At 53.5% G+C, this 16,519-nt stretch overlaps 1 protein-coding gene across 1 annotated transcript; it reads left to right on the plus strand.

Moving 5' to 3' along the window:
* Window positions 1–15,322: 15,322 nt before the first annotated feature.
* On the plus strand, window positions 15,323–16,261 carry LOC143692361 (olfactory receptor 14J1-like). The gene has a single exon (XM_077172596.1). It carries the CDS (start codon window positions 15,323–15,325, stop codon window positions 16,259–16,261), a length of 939 nt encoding a protein of 312 aa, XP_077028711.1.
* Window positions 16,262–16,519: the final 258 nt, after the last annotated feature.

The raw sequence follows: 16,519 nt of genomic DNA on the forward strand, positions 1-16,519 counted from the left end.
ATCCATCCTTTTCAGGAACTTGGCCACACAAATCAGCGTTTTCTGAGAAGCCTGGAGAGCAGTAGAGACACGGAGATGGCCTCATAGCCCAGGGCGCAGGACCTGCGTCCCTGGGCCAAGGCCTGGAGGAGGCTGCAGCCCGGCAGGTGCCAGGGCAGGAGGCAGCCGAGCCCCCTGCCAGGGGGACAGCAGCAGCCCACAAGTCTTCACCTGTGCCACACACTGATTCTCATCATGGCAGTGGAAGAAGAGTGGCAGCAGGCTCTGGCACAGGGGTGTGTTCAGGGCCTTTTTTTCCTTTTCCTGTGGAAGAGTCACCAATGTTCGGAAAAGCAGTATGGAGAGCAGCTGCACCTGGCTATTGTCCTGTATGAAAGGAAGAGAAAAAGACCTCAGCATTGGCTGCACGGGGCTCAGCTTAGCACAGGCCTGCAAATCCACAGGGCACAAAGTGTCCGGGCAGCAGCCAGTGGCTGTGGCTGGGAGCAGTGAGCCTTACGTGCTCAAAGAGTGGCAGGAGCACCTCAAGCAGCTGCAGTGTGACGGGGCTGGGCATCAGCATGTCATTGTCCAAGATGATAAAGCTGAGTAGCACGACTGTCATGCTAACTATCTCTCCATCCACATCCCACAGAGGCTCCACAAGACTTTCAGTCAGGCTCCACATTTTTTCGGTCTGTGCAGAATACAAGTTTGAGAAACGCCATCCTGCTGCTGCAGGGCCCAGAGGCCAAAGGCCTGTCCTGAAGCACTTGGGCAGCTGAACTGGGAGGCAGGAGAGCTGGGAGCAGCTGCTCCAACACCCAAAGCCCAGCCAAGCCCAAACGACTGCATTCCCCAGCTCAGCCTCAGCCGCTGCCCCCTTCTCACCATTGAGGGCTCCTCCATGAGCTTGAGAAGGGCCCTGAGGGCCAGGCGACGCTTCTCCCTGCTCTCGCTCCGCAGCTGCCTCGACAAGATTTCCAGGACTCTGTTAGCACCACGTTGACTCAAGTCCAGGCACTCGAGGACCTGGATGGCACAGGGCAGTGACAGGGAAGACGGCCGGCAGGAGCCCGGAGCCCCACAGGCTTGGGCCCAGGCAGCAGCACAGGGCGCGGGCACCGTCCCAGGCAGCTGTGGCTGTGAGAGGGCAGAGAGCTGGCAGGCAGCTCAGCCAGGCAGCGCTGGCCTTCAGGCTCACCTCCACAAGGAACGCCAGGGCGGGCAGCTCCCAGCGTGGCTCCTGTGTGCTGAGCAGCCGCAGCAGGTAGCGAGCGATGCGGGACCACAAGGGGATGGAGACACAGCACATCTCCCTGGCAGGAGAAAAAGGAGCCAAGACTGTGGGCCAGGGGGACAAACCTCTGCCAGGACTGACTCACAGAGCTCTGCTCTTTCCCCAGCATCCTGCAAGGGGCCCCGTTTGGGAGGCAGCTCCTGGTGGGCACGCTCCTCTGCCAGCCTTTTCCAGTCTGCTTGGCCATCCCTCGGTGACAAGGCCCTCTGGCCCACGACCTTGGGGACTGTGTGGAGCTCCCTGGGCACAGAGCACAAATGTCAGAGGCAGTGGGGAGAAGGGGCTCTCACCTGGCCAGCAGACCCACAGCATAGTGGTGGGTGTCAGCACACAGCAGTGTATCCCAGCCACAATTGCGTTCCATTGCCACCACCACATCCTCGCGCTGCATGCGGCAGAGCAGGGACTTCAGGGTCCGCACTGCAAACCTGCGTGCACAGCAAAGGCCAGGTCACACTGGCAGCACTGGCTCCTGCCCAGGGATATGGCAGGGACAAGAGGAGTGGGATGGAGCACCTGTTGGGGCTGGTGGCAAGGCCATGCTCTTCCTGGCATCCCTTCCAGAAGGTATCGACCTCCTCTGGCATATCCAGAGTGCTAAAGAAGACTTGGGAGAGCAGATGCACAAATAGGCGGGGGAAATAGGCTGTCACCATATGTGGGACACGGGGCACCTGGACGATCTTCCACATCACCACGGTTGCCTGCAAAGGACAAAGCTCCCTGAGACAGTGCTCAGTGCCGAGGTGTCCGTGTGGCAGGGCCTGAGCTTGGCAGGGAGAGGCCCAGAGAGACGTAGGGGGAGCACGGGGTCTGGTGGGCCTGGAGCTGCCCCTGGGCCGGGTTTCAGGCCAGTGCCTGAGGCAGGGAGATGCAGTGGGGGAAGGAGGATGGAGAGCTGCTGGAGAGGCGGCCTTGGGGCCAGCAAAAGCCACTTGCAGAAACTCACAGCCAGGCCAAAGACACCCGTTTTGTCCCCATCGGAGGTGCAGGTGCTGTGCTTGGGCCAGCTCCCCAGCACATCCAGGAGTATCAGCTGCACTGGCTCCGCAGTCCTGAGCGAGCACATGATGGTCTTCCACATGGTGATGGCAGCTCTGCAGGGTTAGAGCTCTGTCTCAGGGGGGTCTCAGACACGGCACCATGGCCTGGGCATCCCTAGGGGCCCGGGCTGATGGCCGGCTCTGCCTCTGCCCACTGGCCCTCGCCAGCAGCAGCCAGACAGCCCAGCCCTGTGGGGACAGAGCCCTGAGGGGTGGCAAGGGAGCATGGCAGCAGGCTCGGGGGCTGACGTGCCAGGGCTGGGAAAGGCAGCAGCCAGAGGGCCCTGGAACTCTCTGTTGGTCAGACACCTTGGCCAGGCAGTACAGGGTGATGGGCTGGGGAGGCCTGAGCCCTCTGGGCAGGTGGGCCCCATACCTGTCACAGGACGGGGCCACACGCAGCAGCGTCACGACTGCATCACCCGGGTGTGCTTTGGTGAGAGTCAGCAGGGCCTCATCCAGCCTGTGCTCGGCAGAATCATTGGCCAGGAGCCATCGGTGAATGTACCTCACCATGGCGGGCACCTGGAGAAGGCACGGGGAGACTTGGAAAGCTGCCAGAGGGAGCAATGTCCCCAGGGTCCCCAGAGAATGCTTCCCTTGCCAGCGCACTGCCATGGCCTCAAAGGCTCCCAGGGACCAACAGGCCTGGCTGGGGAAGCCACGGGACTCATGGGGGAATTGATGCCTGGCCCCAGGCTGCTCACTTGTTCTGGCCTGGCAGCACCCTTCTCCAGGAGCAAATCCAGCAGGGCAGCACTGGTCTCATGATTGAGGAGCTCGGACTGAGCTCTGAGCCCAGTGCCCATGGTGCTGGTCTCTTCCCGCCGGATGCTCTGGATGAAGTCACAAACGAGCTGTAGGAGAAGGGCAAGAAGCTGGGGATGTTGCATGGAGTGCTGCACACACGGTGCTGGGCTGAGCAGGGACAGCAGGCCCAGCCCAGGTGGGGGTGGCTGCAGGTACCTGTGCTGCGCTGCGGAAGCGGCCACGGCTGGATTCCTGCCCTTGTGTGCGCTCCAGGGCTGCATCTGGCAAAGAGCGAGCGCAGCCAGAGCTGAGGGGCTGCGGGAGAGGCCGGAGAACACAGCCCAGCCCTGCACTGCCCAGGCAGGGAGAGCCCCGGGATGCTCCAGGGGGATGGAGCACGGCCACTGCGGGGTGTCTGCCCGGCCCCTCTTCTGTCCTATCCATGGGCATTTCCCCAGGGGACGGGATGGGATGGGATGGGATGGGATGGGATGGGATGGGATGGGATGGGATGGGATGGGATGGGATGGGATGGGATGGGATGGGATGGGATGGGATGGGGCCAAGTTGGCTGCAGGCTCCAGCCCTGCAGCCCAGCTCTGCAACTCACCCTCCTGCGGTGGATGGAACGGCACCGCCGCATTGCTCTGCTGTGCTGGGCCAGCTCCAGGGCCTTCTTCCTCCTCCTCCTCGTCCAGCCAGACCACCTTGCGCACTCTCGGGGCTCTGTGCTCCATGTCTGTGTCTGGAGAGCGACCCAGCAGCGAATCCCGCCGGTGCCGCTCCTGCAGGGCCTCCTGCGCCTTCCCTGCGGGCGAGACGCGGTTGTCAGAGCTCGGCCCGGGGCCAGCAACGGCCCCCGAGCGCCCCTCAGCCGCCCCGGGCCGGCCATGCCCAGGCGTTCGCTCTTTGGAACGCGGCACGGGAGGCTCGGGGCCGGCGGCCGCGCTGCTGAGCGGCGGAGCTCGGGCCGGGGAAGCCCCAGCGGAGGCGGCGGGAGCGGCCGCGCCGCCTGTGTCCTCCGCGGGCCCCGGGAGGAGCCGGGGCCGGGGCCGGGAGTGGACCCTGCGTCGGGGCCGGGGCCGGGCTCGGGCCAGGCGGAGCCGAAGGGCGGCGATGCCGCCCCCGTACAAGGCACTGACACCCGCCCAGCAGCGCCACCGCCAGTACGGCCAGAGCCGGGCGGAGGCGAGAGCGCGGCGGGACGGCCGGGGCCGGGCACGGGGCAGCCCCGCCCGGGGCCGGGGGCGGGCCGGGGGCATGGCCCGGCCCGGCAGGGGAGAGGGAGGCGGGGAGAGGAGAGGGACGCAAGGCAAGGGACCCCGAGAGAAGGGTGCCCGACCGCGGGAAAGGGAGAGAAAGAGAAAGATAAAGAGAAAAAAAGAAAGAGTGCTCTAAAATATCTGTTTTGCTGCTGTCGCTGCTGCTGCTGCTGCTGCTGCTGCCGCCGCTGCCGCCGCTGCAACTGAAGCACCGGGGCCGTTCGTCCCCGTGTCCGTTCCCCGCTCGCCCCACGAGCCCCACGTTCGAGCCCCGCGCGCCCCGGGCACAGCCCCTGAGTCTGTCCAAACACGGGAACTTTGCAGCGGTGAGCCCAGATGCAGAGCCCTGACTCCTGCACACTGGCACAGCAATCCCCTCGCTTGCTGCTCTGCATTGGCCTGGCTGAGGGTCAAACACTGTCGGGCCACCTTCCCTTGCTGTAGGATTCCTACCTGAGCCCAGCACTGCACTTACATCTCCAGTGTTGCCTTCCAGTAAAACCAGGGGAAGGAAAACTCTGTGTGGCTCATGGTATTTTCGAGTGTCTAAAAATCACTAAGTCACTGATCTTAGAGGTACAGTGCATCTGGAATTCCTGGGATGGAGAAGTAATGCAACTTGGAAAAGGGGAGCATAGAAATAAATAGAGGAAAAGATCTTGGATTGTTTCTTTCATTTTCATTTCCCTTCTGGAAAGCTGTTTCAGTTTTCCAGGAATCTTGTCCTGTCTCTCTTCCCAAGAATCTCTCATGGAGAACAAGGTCAAGCTTCTGTCACAAGATTTGCCAGCAGGAAATTATGCCACTGGTGAAATTTTCATGATGACTGTTTGTGCTGGCTTAGGGCAAATTTGGGGAGGAAACCTCCAAAAAGGGATCAGTCTAGAAAGCAAATTCAAGCAGCCCCTCCCCCTACTAGTTCAGGAAAATACTTCCCTCGAAAAAAGTGCAAAAAACCCAGTTTATTTAACAAGTAAAGTATTCACAAGCATGAAAAATGAATAATATTAAATGAAACCTCTGACAGTGCTGAAGAGATAGCAAATTCAGAAAGTCCTTTTTGTGGGTTGTAGTTGGCTCACTCGGTCTCTTCTAAGTCCCTCTGGTGCTGGAATGCAGCGTCCCAGAGCTCGGTGGGCCACAGGTGTGAGCTGCCAGTGTTTTTCTGGGTTTTCAGTCCAGAGCAGGTTTAAACAGTTCCAAGAAAAGGAAAAAGGAAAGTCACAGTCCCAGGAACTTCTCTGCCTAAGCTAGCTAAAACCAAATTGCTGGACCTGGGCTGTGAAGGCATCGGGAAATTTCCAAATCTGGGCACTGGCGGTCCCAGCAAACACCAGATCTGGATGGTGCTGGAGCCAGAACCTGCAGATTTCCAAATTTTGGTTTTCTGTGCCAGCAAATCACTGGACTTGGGCTGTGCCAGCACCAGGAAATTTTCAGATCTGGCACTGACACTGCCAGCAAACACCAGATCTGGGTGGTGTTGTTGCCAGCGACAGAAATCTGCCAGATTAGGGCTCCGCTGGCACCAGGAAATTTCCAAATCTGGGCACTGGCGCAGCAAACACAAGATGTGGGCGGTGCCAGAGCCAGTAGCAGAAAGTTGCCGGGTTTTGGATTTCTGTGCCAGTAAATTGCTGCTGCACTTGGGCTGTGTCAGAATAGGGAAATTTCCAGATGTGGGCACTGGCGGTGCCAGCAAACACCAGTGAAACCTTCTGGCCCTCATCCGGACCATTGACCAGTGGTTTCCCTGAGAACCAGCTCTGGCCACTTTACAGACAGAGACTGCTTTCATCTGGTGCTCTGGAAACAGAACTTTAATGAAGGCAAACACAACAAACAGGACGGCGTGCACAGTAGAGAGAGCAAAGCAGAAAAAAGCCTGGGTCCAGGGTCTAGCAGGGATATTTATCTATTTATTTATGGGGAGGGGTTAAGGTGGTGTCGTGAACGGCGGAGGAATTGCAGCACACAATATGCGTGAACAGCAAATCCCAAAGTTTATTGAAAACTCACACATATTTATATTGGTGTTAATGAAGCTTATACATATTGCAAAAGCTGAGCTCATTATTGGTTAAAGCACACTTGGATCAACCACACCTACTTCTATCTTCTAATAATTATTTTATTTTGCTTCTATGTTTGCATTCTTCTAGCTTCTCTACCTAAGATATCTACATTTCTGGCAAGCGATTTTCTCCCCTGTCTTCCCGTTTCAGAGAAGGTCACTATGACCTTTGTCAGTGATTGGACACTGGCTGCTCAATTCCCAGCTTGTTTCCCCTATCCTTATCCATTGGTATCACATCGAAATGTCCTTTCTCAGCTAACCAATTATCCAAAAAGCTCTCTACAAGGTGGGATCTGAGGGAAGGATCCAAGAAGAAGGAAGGATTAAGAATATTACAATTTTTGCAGTATAAAGTAACCAATGGTAGCAAAGAGAACTCAGAACTTTCTAGTAACAATCTGCATAACTGAACAAGAGGATTATGGGCGGGAGCTTCTGCTGACCCCAACTAAAGAGGGTTTTCCCACAGTCTTAAGCCGAGGTCTCCCTCTTCTTTTAAACCAACCCCAACACACCAGATCTGGGCAGTGCTGGGTTTTGGCTTTCTTTGCCAGACAATTGCTGCATTTGGGTTGTGGTGGCACAGGGAAATTGCCAGATCTGGGCACTGGCGGTGCCAGCTAACCGCAGATCTGGGTGGTGCCGGTGCTATCACCAGAAAATTGCCGGGTTTTGTCTTTCTGTGCCAGCAAACTGCTGGACTTGGGCTGTGCTGCCACTGGGAAACTGCTGGATCTGAGCACTGGCAGTGCCAGCAAACACCAGATCTGGGTGGGGCCAGCACCAGGTATTTGCAAGGTTTTGGCTTTCTTTGCCAGAAAATTACTCGACTCGGGCTGTGCCAGCACTGGGAAAATCCCGCATCTGGGCACTGGTGGTGCCAGCAAACACCAGATCTTGGCATTGCCAATGACGGTAGCAGGGAATTGCCAGATTTTGGCTTTCTTTGCCAGAAAATTGTTGGACTTGGCTCTGCCAGAACAGGGAAATTTCCGGATCTGGGCACTTGCACAGCAAACACCAGATCTGGGTGGTGTGTTGTAATGTGTTTTTATACTTTGAAATATTTGGTAGTAGTTTTGTTTTTGAATCCCCGTATTTTTCCCAAATGGTTCATCCCAGATGGTACCCCCCTCCCTTTACGTGTGTAACCCCTTTCCCTTGCTGAGATCATCCCCAAACCCCCACCCTGGCTCTCTGTCAATCACTCAGCATCCCATCCCCTCCATCCAGAAGCTTCGTTCCAGGATGTCGAGTGATCAGCCAGAGGCCAGGGGTCAGCCCCCCAAGCCCTGCCCCATATGCTGTCCTAAATGTCCATCCCCCAGTACCCATCCCTTAGGGTCACTTCTTGGTTAGTAAAATGTTATCTACTTTGGGTTTCCACCTCCCTTTAAATGTAACCTTGGCACATCTCCGGGGCTGTGGGCAGGAGGCCCCTGAGGTGTAGGGGCTCCTTTGGGACTCCTAGAATAAAACCTTGGATTAACCCCTGCTAAGAGTCGGCCCTTTATCTTCTACCGATGTCTCTGGTGTCTCTTGTGCTGCACAGGCGACCAGCCCAGGTGCTCTCAGTACCCTCGGGGCACAGAGAGTGTCTCCCCGCTGTCGGCCGTGTCGGGGCTGCCCCCGGTGTCTGCCGACTCGGGACTGGCCCAGGGTTCCTGAGAGGCTCCCAGAGGGACAGAGACAGCGCCCGTATAGGTAAACTGAATCGCCCTGGGAGTTTGGAGGTAATTACAATTTGGCCCGAAGGTGAGAATTTTGGTGTCACAGATGAAGAACAAAACCAGCAACATGGGCTGAAGAAGCTCCTCCTTCTGTTCCCAACTGCCCCCAGAGGAAACGCGCTACGCTCTTTTCACTGACGGTTCCTGTCGCATCGTAGGGATGAACCGGAAGTAGAAAGCAGCTGTATGGAGCCCCACACGACAGGTCGCACAAGCTACCGAAGGAGAAGGTGGATCAAGCCAACTTGTGGAACTCAAAGCCATTCAGCTGGCCCTGGACATTGTAGAAAGAGAGAAGTGGCCGAAGCTCTACCTCTACACTGATTCATGGATGGTAGCCAATGCTCTGTGGGGATGGCTGGAGAGGTGGAATGAGTCCAACTGGCAGCGTAGAGGAAAACCAATTTGGGCTGCTGAAGAGTGGAAAGACATTGCTACCAGGGTAGGGAGGCTACCTGTGAAGGTCCACCATGTAGATGCCCATGTCCCCAAGAGTTGGGCTAATGAGGAACACCAAAACAACAAACAGGTAGATCAGGTAGCAAAAATAGAGGTGTCAAAGATAGACTTAGATTGGCAACAGAAGGGGGAGTTGTTCCTAGCTTGATGGGCCCATGATGCCTCAGGCCATCAGGGCAGAGATGCCACCTAGAAGTGGGCACGAGACCGAGGGGTGGATTTAAGCATGGACAGTATTTCTCAGGTCATCCATGACTGTGAGACGTGTGCTGCCATCAAGCAGGCCAAGCGAGAGAAGCCCCTATGGTATGGTGGGCAGGGGTCCAAGTACAAGTATGGGGAGGCCTGGCAGATTGACTCCATCCCACTGCCCCAGACACGCCAGGGCAAGCGCCACGTGCTGACCATGGTGGAAGCCACCACTGGATGGTTGGAAACCTACCCTGTGCCTCATGGCACTGCTCAGAACATCATCCTGGGCCTGGAAAAGCAAATCCTGTGGAGACATGGTACCCCTGAGAGGATTGAGTCAGACAATGGGACTCATTTCAAGAACAGCCTTATCAACACCTGGGCTAGGGAACATGGCATTGAGTGGGTGTACCATATCCCCTACCATGCACCAGCTGCAGGCAAAGTGGAGAGGTACAATGGACTACTAAAAACCCAGCTGAAAACTTTGGGTGGGGGATCTTTCAAAAATTGGGAGCAGCATTTAGCAAAGGCCACCTGGTTAGTTAATACCTGAGGTTCCACCAACCGAGCAGGTCTTGCCCAGTCTGAGTCCCTGAATATAACAGATGGAGATAAAGTCCCAGTGGTCCATGTCAGAGGTTTGTTGGGGAAGACCGTGTGGATCAATTCTGCCTCAAGTACAGACAAACCCATTTGTGGGGTTGTCTTTACTCAGGGACCAGGTTGCATATGGTGGATAATGCAAAGAGATGGAACAACATGATGTGTACCACAGGGAGATCTGATTGTGGGGTGAGAATGATATGCAATATCACTGTTTGTTGGATGTTACTACCACTGTCTGTACATTACACCATACAGACATGAGACAGAAGGAAATGTGTAAGTGTTGAAGGTCTGGGCAAGTGGAAGATGGAGAAGGAGATGTGCAAGTGTTGAAGGTCTGAGCAAGTGATAGATGGAGCTTTGAGTGAGTAAGGTGAAAGGGGTGAAATCCTGCAGCTCTGTAGTATAGGGCCTGGATTCAGTGGTCCAGTGTGGGGATGTGATGAGGGCATGATGGGTATTGCTTGTAAATTTTGGGGGAACAGATGGAAATTTTGTGTGAATAAATGCATGATGTGTGGTAGTATGTTGATGATATGGGGATAAGGGGTGGAATATCCTAGGGTGATGTTATGATGCTTGTATCCCCACTCATGTGTCCTGTTAATGTTGGATATTATGTTCTGTACCTTTAAGACTGGCTCTGAAGAGTGAAAGTTTTGTTTGGGTTTTCTTATCAGCCTGGCGGGACACAGAGACGGGCAGTACATAGTGCTGCTTTTGCTTTTTGCCTTCGCTTTTTGCATTGCTCTCTCACTCTTGCTTCTGCTTCACTTCTGCTTGCTCTTGCTTCTGCTCATTAGCTAGTTTAGCTAAACTGTCCAAATTTCTTCCTGGACTGTTTCTCCTTTCCTTTTTGAACCATCTTGAACCTGCTCTGGACTGGGACTTGGGAACACCGAGCGTTTGCACCTTGTGGCCTGCAGCAGCTGCCCCAGCGCCAGAGGGACTGAGTGACCACCCCCAAGAGAGAGTTTCTGAATTTGCCATCTTTTTTCAGAGTGGTGAAAGAGCGGTGTCATCCGGTATTGTTAATTCTGTGTGCTGGGGGGTGCTGTGCCTGTTAAATAAACAGGTTCTTTCCACTTCTCTCCGAGGAATTCTTCCCGAACTGGCTGGGGGGAGGGGCTGTGTGGGTTTGCTTTCTGGAGGGGCCCTCCTTTGGAGATTCTCTCCCAAATTTGCCCTAAACCAGGACACCCCAATATGGGATGGCAAACAGGATAGATTCAGACCAGGGAGCTCATTTCACATCAAAGATATTGCAGAAAGGGGTTCAGGCCCTGGCAGTAAAATGGGAATTACACACTCCATGGCAACCATAGAGTTCTGGTCAGGTTGAGAGAATGAATCAAACTCTTAAAAGAGCTCTAGTTAAGAAAATGATTGGAACCCAAATGTCATGGATAAAATGTCTCCCTTTGGCCTTATTAAGAACTAGAACCCAACCCCAGTCAGATCTGGGGCTGTCACCCTATGAAATGATGTTTGGGTTTCCCTTCCTGACCTCACCCCAGAAGGCTGCCACCTATGAGGAAGGGGAAGCCAATGCCAAGAAATAAGTGATGTCTATAGCACAAACCTTAGAAGGGCTAAGACATAAAGGGGCAATTCCTCAAGCTACCACCCTGGATTTCAGAATCCATAATATTAATCCTGGGTATTGGGTGATGATTAAGCCATGGAGAGATCAGCCTCTAACTCCTCAGTGGGAAGGTCCCTTTCAGGCACTGCTCACCACCGAATCGGCCGTGCGAGCTGCAGAGCGGGGATGGACTCATGGCAACAGAGTCAAAGGCCCAGGAGAAGAACCCAAAGAGTGGACTGTAACATCCAGGCTGGGTGAAACAAGATTGACTCTCAAGCAGAGACTGAGAGACAACCAGAAAAACAACAAGATGCCCAAAAAGTAGAGTCAAGCTTCCACCAGCCAGCTCGGGAACTGTCTTGCTGTTTTCATGGGTGAGAATTACCAGCATCTGTTGAGGGGGAGTACACAAGGGACTGTAAAAGGTAATGGGACAGCTTCTTCAAGAAAATAAGACAAAGGAAGGAAGGCAAGACCGGGTTGGCCCCTTTGTTTGCTACCAAGAAGGCTCCATAGCCCTGCTGTGGGTAGCAACCCTGTAGGCATGGTAAGGTGGGGACAAAAGGCTATTCCAGACCTCTGTAATTCCTCAGTTGTCTTTTAATTCAACAGGGACTGGAGGGCAGGACCAAGTTGGCCTCTGTACTCACCCCTAAGATGCACCAACTATGGGTAGCAGCCACACAGGCACGGTAGATGGGAGTCAAAGCCATACTGGACCTCTGGGATGCCCTTTTGTCCATTCCTAATGAGTGTGTCTAAGGAAAACCTGAGATTTTTTTTTCCTGTTCCCACTGTTCTTGCCCACATCAACAGATTCTGGTATGACTCATTCAAGAGACAAAGAAAATTTTTTACTTAACTGTTTGAGCAAAATGACTTACAGAAAAAGAAAAAGGGGGTTTGTTATAGATGAGTAATCCTATGGTTGAGTCTCACAATTATGGGGTGAATATTAAATATATGTTATGAGAAGTTTTGTAGTTGTACAATTATCCTTCCCCTCTCCCTTGCATTGCTATCACAGGATGGCCTCAGTAGTTGGGGCATTTGGGAGGGTTGGCTTGTTCCTATGGCAGCACCTGACTGTGGTGATGTTTACAGGGGTTCTTGGATGAGGGAAGAGATGAGAATGTTGACTCCATGTTTCAGAAGGTTTATTTATTATTTTATGATATATATTATATTAAAACTATACTAAAAGAATAGAAGAAAAGTTTTCATCAGAAGGCTAGCTAAGCTAAGAATAGAATGGAATGATAACAAAAGCTTCTCTCTCTGACAGAGAGTCCAAGCCAGCTGACTGTGATTGGCCATTGATTGGAAACAACTCTATGAGACCAATCACAGATGCACCTGTTGCATTCCACAGCAGCAGATAACCATTGGTTACATTTTGTTCCTGAGGCCTCTCAGCTTCTCAGGAGGAAAAATCCTAAAGAAAGGATTTTTCATGAAAAGATGTCTGTGACACCTGACCTCCAATCAAGGTGTGAGACAGTGATCTCCACCACTGGACAGTGAAGAAGGAGTCGATTGACAAGACTTTGGGAGGGGCCAGAGGTATAAAAGACAGAACATCCATTTTGTAGATGAGCACATCCTGACTGAATCCTTTGCTTCTCGCACTGTGTTATTTTCTTTATTCAGTCTTCTGTTGTATTTTGATAAGATCTTGATATTTTAAATTTTTGAAAGTGAAAATTGTTTCTCACATGAGGTTGGGGAATGTGGGGCAAGGTTGTCCACACTGGGTCAACTCTCAAGGTAAAACTTCTCTGACATGGTGAGACCTCCTTAGGAGTGGCCCTACATCAATATAAATCACAGAAAGCTGCAATCAGCTCTTCTCTGAAGAGAACAGTAATAAAATACACTCTTTAAAATAGGATTACTTATTTCTTAGAGCTCATTGAAATATTTCTTCACAACTGTAAAAGGAAATCTGCCTAATAAACGCTCCAGAGCCGAGGGAAATCAAGGCAGAGCCATGGTGTGTCAGGACTTGCTTGACCCTAATGAGCCCCGTGGTGCATTTGGAGCTGAGCCCTGGAACCTCAGGGCCTGAGATTGCAGAAACTTTTCCAGGAGTCAAAGTCAGAGGAAAAACTCAGAGTATCTCAAAGCATGAATGGGCCCCACTGAGGTCCATCCCCAACACAGGCTCCTCATGGACTCCTGGGAGGGGAGAACTGGAGGCCAGAATTGGAAAAAACACCTCTCAGAGATTCAGAGTGGAAAGGAACATCCCAAGTACCTTAAAAACCTTGAGTATGTGAAAGTATTAATGAGCCCCACTGAGTGTCAGTACAAAGCTCTCAAGGGACTCATTAAAGCAGATAATTGAGACCATGATTGCACAAACCTCTCACAGAGTCTGTATCAAAAGGGCAACACCAAATACCTTAAAATAACTGAAGTACCTTGAAGCATTAATGAGCCCACTGAGTGTCATTACTGATAAAGGCTCTAGAGGGACTAATTACAGTAGATAATTGGGGGCTGCAACTGCACAATCCTTCTCACAGAGTCTCTATCAAAAGGGAAACACCAAGTACCTTAAAATAACTGAAGTACCCTGAAGCATTAATGATCCCCACTGAGTTTTGTTACTGACAAAGCCTCTCCAGGGACTAATTACAGCAGATAATTGGAGGCCATGATTGCACAAACCTCTCAGAGACTCCAAGGCCAAAGCCAAAGCCAAAGTCCTTTGAAAAAGCTGCAGTCCCTGCAGGGAGCATGAAGGAGCCCCCAGGGCCATTGCTGAGCAAGGCTCCCCAGGGACTCCTTGCAGCAGATCCTTGAGGCTACTGGGATGTGGGCTAGGGGGGGATGCTGAGGGCAGCACAAGGGGCTGACAGTGCCCAGCCTGGCTGGGGCTGTGCCAGGAGGCCCCAGGGCCTCAGGACAAGGTGTCTCCTCCCAGCCCTTGCTGGCACAGACCCTGCTGTGCCCCAGGGCACCAAGACTTGGCTTCTCTTTGTCCCCACCTGTCATCACTGCCTGCAGTTCTCTGCTCTGCCTGGGGCCTGGGGACACTTGCTCAGTCGTGTCCCTCTCTGGGAGCCATTAAAAGTCCAAGAAAGTTTGGAGTTGAATTCTGCCTTGGAGTTCTGCAGAGGTTTCTTCAGCTCCCTCTCAGGGACTGATGTTCAGGGCCTGAGCACAAAGCCCCAGAGGCTCATTAAAGTCCTTGTGCTGTGTCTGTGCTGCTGAGCTGGGCTGGGCTCCTGGCACAGAGGCAGCTCCTGCTCACCAAGAAGAGCTTCAAAAGCACATTTCTCTGGATGAGCAGCTCTTGTGCCAGCCCAGCAGGGCTGGGGCACTGCCTGCAGCCAGCGCGGGCACAGCCCAGAGGCACAGAGAGCTTCAATCAGTCAGGGCTGGGAAGGGGCTGAGAAGTGCCTGGGCACAATCACTGCCAGCCCTTGGCACAGGAACCTCTGGCTGCAGGACAATGCAGCTGCAGCTCCTGGAGCCATCTCCTCAAGCTGGAACATGCCAATGCCTGCAGAGCCTGTGAGTACATTCTCTGCTTGTCTCTTGTGCAGAGCAGCCAGGGGTGCCCAGGGCTGTCCTGCAGAGCAGGGTCCTGCAGCCCAGGGCGCTGTGCTGGGGCAGGGACTCTGCTGCCTGCCAGGGACAGCTCTCAGCCAGCCCTGGCAGCTGCTCCCAGCCCTGGGGGACAAGATCTGCCTGAGAGGAGGCAGCTGGTGAGGCTTGGAAGTGTTCTCCTTGTGTGGGGAGGATGCTGCATTGTTCAGGACTGCTCCCAGCATGGCATTTAACTGCAGAACATTTCCAAGTAGATTATACAGGGTGCACAGCAAGGCAGGGCCTGAATAAAAGGGAAAATCCTGCTTTATTAATCTACTGCTCTAGGTTGCATGGATGGGAAATTGCAAACAGATAATCATCCCTCAGTTCAGGTAGAGAAATTTTTTATCTCAGATCTTACAAAACCAGGCAGTGAAAGAAATCAGCCCTTAGGGGCAGCATCAGTGTCACTTTTCCAATAGCTCAAGGTTTTTATCATGTTTCTAGCAGAGCCTGCAGAGCCAGAGCTGCCCCTGGGCAGTGCCTGAGCTGGGAGGGCTCTGCAGGGCAGAGCTGAGCCCCCAGGGCTGGGCTGGGCTCTGGCAGCACTGGCAGGGCCCAGCCCTGGGCACAGGGAAGCAGCTGCTGGCAGGGACAGCTCCAGGCAGCAGAGCCCTGGGCAGGCAGTGAGGGGAAAGTGCCCCCAGGCTGTGCTGGGATATTTCAAGTCCTCTCCAAACCCAACTATTTTATGATTACTTTTTTTACAGATCCCCATGCCAAGGCTCCTTAAATGTCCAACAGCAGCTCCATCAGGCACTTCCTGCTGCTGGCATTGGCAGACACGCGGCAGCTGCAGCTCCTGCACTTCTGCCTCTTGCTGGGCATCTCCCTGGCTGCCCTCCTGGGCAACGGCCTCATCATCAGCGCCGTAGCCTGCGGCCACCACCTGCACACGCCCATGTTCTTCTTCCTGCTCAACCTGGCCCTCGCTGACCTGGGCTCCATCTGCACCACTGTCCCCAAAGCCATGCACAATTCCCTCTGGGACACCAGCAACATCTCCTACACTGCATGTGCTGCACAGCTCTTTTTCTTTGTGTTCTTCGTCTCAGCAGAGTATTTCCTCCTGACCATCATGTGCTACGACCGCTACATGTCCATCTGCAAACCCCTGCACTACGGGACCCTCCTGGGCAGCAGAGCTTGTGCCCACATGGCAGCAGCTGCCTGGGCCAGTGCCTTTCTCAATGCTCTCATGCACATGGCCAATACATTTTCCCTGCCCCTGTGCCATGGCAATGCCCTGGGCCAGTTCTTCTGTGAAATCCCACAGATCCTCAAGCTCTCCTGCTCCAAATCCTATCTCAGGGAACTTCAGCTTCTTGTAGTTACTGCTAGCTTATCATTTGTTTGTTTTGTGTTCATGGTTTTCTCCTATGTGCAGATCTTCAGGGCTGTGCTGAGGATCCCCTCTGAGCAGGGACGGCACAAAGCCTTTTCCACCTGCCTCCCTCACCTGGCCGTGGTCTCCCTGTTCATCAGCACAGGCACGTTTGCTCAGCTGAAGCCCCCCTCCATGTCCTCCCCGTCCCTGGATCTGGCCCTGTCAGTTCTGTACTCAGTGGTGCCTCCAGCCCTGAACCCCCTCATCTACAGCCTGAGGAACCAGGAGCTCAAGGCTGCAGTGTGGAGACTGATGACTGGATGCTTTCAGGAACCATTAAAATGATGGTCAATTTCTGCAAATCATTCATAATAAAAGTCATCTTTGATACTCATTTTGGTTTTGTTGTGGGTTTTTTCTTTTGTATTACTTTTATTAATATTGTCCATAAAGAAATATAATTCCTTGTGCTATTTCTCATTTTATTTCTCTCCACCTTCCCTGTGGCCACAGACTGTGTCAATGAGGGTCTGTGCTCTTGGTGGCTTTAAAGGAATTAAAGGATCTTTCCCAGCAGAGTTTTCTGCAGAGATGCCCTTGTGT

The sequence above is a fragment of the Agelaius phoeniceus genome, assembly GCF_051311805.1.
Source record: "Agelaius phoeniceus isolate bAgePho1 chromosome W unlocalized genomic scaffold, bAgePho1.hap1 SUPER_W_unloc_1, whole genome shotgun sequence".
Lineage (NCBI taxonomy): Eukaryota > Metazoa > Chordata > Aves > Passeriformes > Icteridae > Agelaius > Agelaius phoeniceus.